We start from the raw sequence: 6,747 nt of genomic DNA on the forward strand, positions 1-6,747 counted from the left end.
TTTCGGCTTAGTCCCTTTAACAATCGTCACAGCGGAATGAACCGCCAACTTATCCAGCACATGTTTTACACAGCGAATGCCCTTCCAGCTGCAACCCATCTCTGGGAAACATCCATACACACTCATTCACTATCATACACTACGAACAATTCAGCCTATTCAATTCAACTGTACCACATAGCTTTAGACTGTGGGGGAAACCAAAGCACCCGAAGGAAATGCGGGGAGAATATGCAAACTCCACACAGAAAAAGCACTGTATCATTTTGCGTGTAAATGTATGTTTTTGACTTTTTTTTTCCAAGTTTGATGACATTTCAAGCAAGAACCTAATATTGTAGTAAACAAATTTTCCTTTAGTTATCACCACAGATCTCTCTATCTTTTGTTGTATATGATTAAATCGTTATGCTGTCCCAAGTTCGTCTGAAATCAGTTTAATGTAGTGCCCTTGCGCACAAACACTACCTTAAGCATTACTGCCTGTGAAAAGCAAGTAAGCAGCCTAACTTTTTTTACAAATTTAAATGTAAACTGTACCTGTGAAACGCAGTCTCACTGAAGATGTTCTCCTTAGACAGACTCTCCGTCCCAGACAACTGGATAATCTCTTTCACCGCTTCAAACTTTCCATTGTAACATGCTCTGAAAGAGAAAAATAAAGACTAAAATCATTATGACAGACTTAAATCATCATCACTTTTACTGTGGTCAGGTGATTTAGTGGTTTGTTGATGTTGTGTGCTTTTTCTCAGGTGAACTCACAGATGGAGAGGTGTATCTCCGTAGATGTTGACACAGTGCGGCTGAACGTCAAAACTGCCCTGAAGAAGAAAACGGACCACCTCTTGGTGTCCAAAACGAGCACAGAAATGAAGGGGAACATGATCCTCGTTGTCCTGAGCGTTGACTGTTTGGAGTCGAGGTAAACTTTTGAGTCAATCAATTTTAGACTGATTCAATGTCAATAACAAGGGTGAGTTAATTAAATTCAGTTGATCTATATGCAACATAGAATGCAATAGTGATATTATTCAGCACATTGCAAGCATTAAAAGGATAGTTTACCCAAAAATGTAATGTTCGAGTTAACTAATAACATAGAGTTCACTAATGCTAAACACACAGCATGATAATTTAAAGAATGTTGGGGCAAAAAGCAGCCATTGACGTTTACATTGACGGCTGTTTTCCCAATATTCGTCAACCAGTCTTCCTTTGTGTTTGATAAAAGAAATAAACTCAAACAGGTTTGTAATAAGTGGAGGATGAGTAAATGATAACGGAATTTAAATTTTTGGGTGAAATACCCCAATAAGCTCTCTCACCGTCAGTTTTGCTACCGTCGTCCATCAGCAGTTTGACAATCCCCAGAAAACCTTTAGCTGCCGCCAGGTGAAGCGGCCTGTCCCCCACCTCTCCACTAGCATTAACATCAGCCCCAAATTTCATAAGAAGCTTGCAGACCTGTTCCACAAGGAACAAAAAAATGATGAGCAAGCTGTTAGATGCTGAACATTGATGTTGTGAAGTAAATACTGACCTGCTCGTGGCCAAAGTAAGCTGCAATATGCAGAGGCGTGAAGAACACTGCATCTTGAACATTGACATATGCACCGTGTTGTAAAAGAATATCAACGACCTAGAGGACAAGTTGGAAACACATTTTGGTCACACTTTATTTTAATGGTCTGTTTGTTGAATTCAGTTACATTGCATCTACATGCCAACTACTACTCATTAGATCAGTGGTTCTCAAACTGTGGTACGTGTACCACTAGTAGTACGCAGGCTTCATTCAAGTGGTACAAGGAGCAATCGCTGAATAATTAAAGTAAAAAAAAAAATTAACGCACTTTTACCCCTTTGATGCGTACGAAAACACAGATGTGATAAATTGATTTTATTAGGCTAAACTTTTTATTTTATTTTAAATTTTCTAATGTTTGTTATGTATTTATAATTTTAAGCTAGTTTCCTCTCCATATTTGTATCGGTTGTTGGGGACGTATCCTGTATTTTTATATCCCAATGTTGACAGGTATGGTTTTAATCTTGCTTTTCTGACAGACATAGCCTAATCTAACGTGCAGTAAGCAGATCTAAATTCTAATTTAAGTATGTAAACCTAATTCATATATTTAAAATACCAGTTAATGTTTAGATTTCAAAGATATATGTTGCATGTATATATGAATTATTTGTATATTTAAAAATGTACCAAAAAGATATACATGAATATGATGACATATAACATATATTTACGCGGTTTAAGGAACATTTCCAGGTTTTGATGAATAGGCTGCTATTTGATAATACTAATTTACATTTAAGTACAGCAGTTTTCTTTTTACTTTTGAGAGAACAGTGCCATTTTTAATTATCTATTAAAAGCATATTTTAGTTTAAACGTTGACGTTTTATTTATTTTTCTTACCTGTAAGCACAGTAGGCCTACAGTGTTAATGTTTAAACTATTATTAATGTTTAAAGTGGCTAATAATAATAATTAATCCTAATAAGAAGAATTACAGAGCTGTAGCTGCATAATTAGGCCTACTATGCTACTGTACTTCAATACTGGTCATTATGGTGGTACTTGGAGAGACAGTTTTTTTGAGGTGGTACTTGGTGAAGAACTACTGCATTAGATTATAAATAGTCTATTAGGTTGGGGTTAGGGCTAGTGTAAGTTGACATGTACTTGCAAAGTTTCTTAAAGTCAGTTAAATGTCTGTTGAAGGAGCAGTATAAACATATTAAGCAGACAGTCTACTAATACTCAAATCGACCATCAAAATAAAGTGTTACCCATATTTTGACATTGTCTTTTCAGTGCAATATTTTGATGAAAAAAACTAACAAAGACAGTAAAAATTATTTTGGCATTCATCCACCTTAGTCCACCATCCGCAAACTGTTGTTGTTACTGGACATTTAATACTTCATTGCACAGATTATTCAGCATATTAAAGGGGTATTGATGTGTAAACATGGGATTCGTAAAGGGTTCATATTCTGTTTTTTTTTTTTTTTTTTTACCAAACCCAACATAAAGCTATAGATCCCCTAAAAGTATCTGTGAAGCTTCAGCTCAAAACACCTCACAGGTCATTTATTGTACAGGCTCTCTTTTTGGATGAAACAAAAAACATGCAATTTTTGTGTGCCTTTTCAAATGCTAGTGAGCTGCTTCTCCCCGCCTCCTCAGGTACTCTTACAAAAACAAAACCTCACATGTTTTAAAGCCTTTTCAGTTTAAACTCCCGAAATGCTTTTTATTGAATAAACTTACACAAAGAGAACACACAGAAAGCCAGCTGTCAGACAGTGTGTTGCAGTTGTTTATTGCAATTACTCTGTGCGGATACTGAATTGAGTTGAGGGTATATCTCAGTATTTGCTGTCAATGAAAGCGCTGCATTTTTAAGAGTGACAACAGCATGACTGAGTGGTCAGTGATTTAAAAAAGTTAAAGAAGCGCTCACAGCTGAGAGTTTTTGGAAGTGCGCTGCCGTTTTCGCAAGCCACAAGTGACAAATACACAGAGCATCCTTTCGAAATCAAAGAAAACAAAATGATAATTATGTCTGTGAAGCTTCGGGGTTTAATTTTGATTTATTGTGATGTGTAAATTTAAAAAAATAAAAAATACACACGCAGCTGAGGCATTAGAGGTAGTTTACAAACAATACATAAATCCTGATAAAGAAGCGAACACCATTTAAGGTGGATTTGTAAATCCGAAGGCCTTTTTCATGCTTTAACACCAACATTAAGCGCTAGAGCAAGCATAGAGCAAATCTACATTTCTGGTTAAAACACTAAAGTTTGATTTCAGGTGGTCCAGCACTCACCTCAAGATGGGAGGCCACAGTTGCTATATGTAGGGCAGTGAGGGCTCCGTAGCCTACCTGCTGAATGTCTGCTCCACCATGCAGCAGCGCCGTGACCAATTCTGCATTATCCTGCATAAAAGGAAGAAATATCACATCTTAAATCTTGTTTATCCTAGTATGTAGAGTTTGCCATATTGTGCAAAAGAAAAATCATCCCAGCATCCCAAATGAACCTTGAATGCTGCCAGGTGCAGGGCAGTATATCCATTGCGGGTGAGTCTGGATGGACGCAAACCTTTCAGCATGAGGGTCCTGATGTGAGCTTTATTCCCTGGTAGCAGAAAGTGACCGTGTTGATTATGCATGACCAGTAATTAGAGTATTAGTAGATGGTCTGTTAATATCTGCAAAGTCCTCCAAAAACTATAACATAACAAATGCACAATATTGTTTTGTTTACTTTTCAGGGTTGCACTATTTAAAAGAAGGATTGTTTTCTGTATATCAGCTGGGAGAAAAATCGTTTTAAAAGAGATTCTAACAATATCAAATGATGAATCATGCATCATGTTTTCAAAACAAACATATTGCATCATAACAGATAACTCTTTACCTCCACATATGCAGCAGAGATGAAGCAGGGAAAGTCCACCCTCTGTGCGATAATTCAAGTTCACTTTATTGAATGCTTCATCTGAGCTATATCGATGACAAAATACACTTACATAAAAACTTAAGGTCACTCTTTACAATAAGGTTTCTTTAGTTCATGTATTTACCAACATTCACTAGTTATCAACAATACTTGTACAGAATTTATAAATCATAGTTCATCATTTACTTATGCATTATTAACATCCAAATTCATGCTTGTTAGCATTAGTTAATGCACTGTTAGTTAAGACCAACTAACAATAGATCCCTGTGCTAAAAGTTCAATTACGTGTTAATCTGCAATTTTCTTCTGATAACTTACGGACCATCTGGTCTCCAGACATTGGAACTGACATTAACGAGGAGACATGAAAAGTGGTCTTGAACGGGGTTAATTCTTCCTCAATCTCTGCATGTCACAGGCTCATACAATGCAAGGTAGTACATAGAGCTCACTGGTCCAAGAACAGGCTAGCTCGCATCAAATTGTCTATTGACCCGAGTGCGACAGATGTCAATCTGGGCCAGCTACTCTAATGTCCTTCCCTGCTTTGTTTTTGGAGGCAATTTTTCTTCTCGTTGTCTGCTAATACCCCTGTTGATAATCCACCTTGTCCAATTATCGGTTTATTTGGGGTTCTCCCACGCGGCCACACTTTACCCTCTCATTTTGTAGACTTCGTAGCCTTTTTAACCATTCTGGCTAGGCGATTCATTCTTCTGAACTGTAAGCGCCCTTACCCCCTTCTCACGCTTGTTGGATAAGTAATGTTCTTTATTTTATGAAATTTGAGAAAATTAGGGACTCTGTTCACTGACGTAGCACTATTTTATTAAATTGTGGGAACCCCTTCGCAAACATGTCCAAACTCTTCAGCTTGACCCTGCTCCTTCTGATTGAGTCCCCACCACCTACTCACAGCTTGGGACTGGATACTAGTTCTGGTCAGCACATTGTAGACCTGTCTTTTCTGTATATAATACTACAGTAGTGTTTTTATTTATTTATTTATTTATTTATTTATTTATTTATTTATTTATTTATTTATTTATTTATTTGTTTGTTTATTAATTTATTTTTGCTCAAAATACTCTCCATTGTATTTGCTTATTGTTACATGTTTATGATGTTTTTAATGTAATGTGTTTTACAATGTATAAAGACACAAAAAAGATGAACTAACAATGAACAACTGTATTTTTATTAACTTACGTTAAACATGAACATATACTGTAATAAATGTACTGGTCATTGTTTGGTCATATTAGTAAATGCATGAACAAATACAACCTTATCGTAAAGTGTTATCAAACTTTAGTATTAATACATCTTTACATTCACTCAGTCCTTGTGGCTGTGTTATAATAGATGTGTCAATTATTTACACTTTAAATAGTACACTATAAGGGAGGCTATAATAAAGCCTCGAGTCTCACCTGAAAACATGCTTGAGTTCCTTAAACTCCTCCTCTTTAATTCTCAAGTCCTCCTCTAACCTCTCAATAATAACAGCATATGACTCACTCACTTTCTTTTTCCACTCATCTACACCAAAACAAGACCACAACAACAGTACATGAGCAGAATTAACACACTGTGCAATTATTATTACTCACTTGCAAGAGGATAGAACACCAGAATATTGATAGTCCAAATCTACTGCGTTCATAATTATCATAAAGGAACTAATCAAGCAGTCAATTAAAGAAGCTTAATGTTTACCTGTACATGTCTGAGTAGGTCTTGATTTGTAATTCCCCATTGGACTGGTTGGTTTGAACTTTGGTGCGTGGTTAGCTTGAGGAAAAGTCTCATGCAGTGGTACTGTAACACAACTCCTTGGCACAATAGAGAAGAGCCTGACAAGGGATCACGACGCCTACTAAAAATATCCTAGCTCCAGTGTGGAATGCCTGACAACAATGGCAGCTGACCTCTCGGAAGATCTGTACCTCTTACTGAGCGAAGCCATGGCTGATTCCTCTCTATAGATAACAGCTGCATCATCAGACTCCTCTAGATTTCTCTAGCTTTCCCTTTCTGAACAAGAATAGATCTGGGGGGAACAAATAGATGATATTCTGTACTGTAAAGTTATGAGGTCACTCTATAAATAGCCATTAGTTGACTTTACTTTAAAAAGTGAGTATACCCATCTGCATAGCTATAAAACATAAGTTAACAAGGCTTTATTTGATTTTTAAGTAAAGTAACTAATTGCCTTTTACTTTGCAGGAATTTGTTCATTGTTAC

The 6,747-nt window shown here is 36.5% G+C and overlaps 1 protein-coding gene across 2 annotated transcripts in view; it reads right to left on the reverse strand.

Moving 5' to 3' along the window:
• tnni3k (TNNI3 interacting kinase) overlaps positions 1-6,747 on the reverse strand; it is a 29,366-nt gene that overhangs the window by 18,523 nt on the left and 4,096 nt on the right. Inside the window, exons 2-10 of one of the 2 annotated variants that reach the window (XM_073909919.1) lie at positions 6,217-6,550; positions 5,931-6,039; positions 4,453-4,538; positions 4,073-4,170; positions 3,858-3,968; positions 1,544-1,642; positions 1,329-1,467; positions 766-910; positions 541-645 (exon numbers count right to left, since the gene is read on the reverse strand). In XM_073909919.1, coding sequence (XP_073766020.1) covers positions 541-645; positions 766-910; positions 1,329-1,467; positions 1,544-1,642; positions 3,858-3,968; positions 4,073-4,170; positions 4,453-4,538; positions 5,931-6,039; positions 6,217-6,256 — 932 coding nt within the window. In that variant the 5' untranslated portion in view covers positions 6,257-6,550. Of the gene's footprint in view, positions 1-540; positions 646-765; positions 911-1,328; positions 1,468-1,543; positions 1,643-3,857; positions 3,969-4,072; positions 4,171-4,452; positions 4,539-5,930; positions 6,040-6,216; positions 6,551-6,747 lie in introns of those variants that run through there. The other variant, NM_001204823.1, reaches the window with a different exon arrangement.

The sequence above is a fragment of the Danio rerio genome, chromosome 8 (genome assembly GCF_049306965.1).
Source record: "Danio rerio strain Tuebingen ecotype United States chromosome 8, GRCz12tu, whole genome shotgun sequence".
NCBI lineage: Eukaryota > Metazoa > Chordata > Actinopteri > Cypriniformes > Danionidae > Danio > Danio rerio.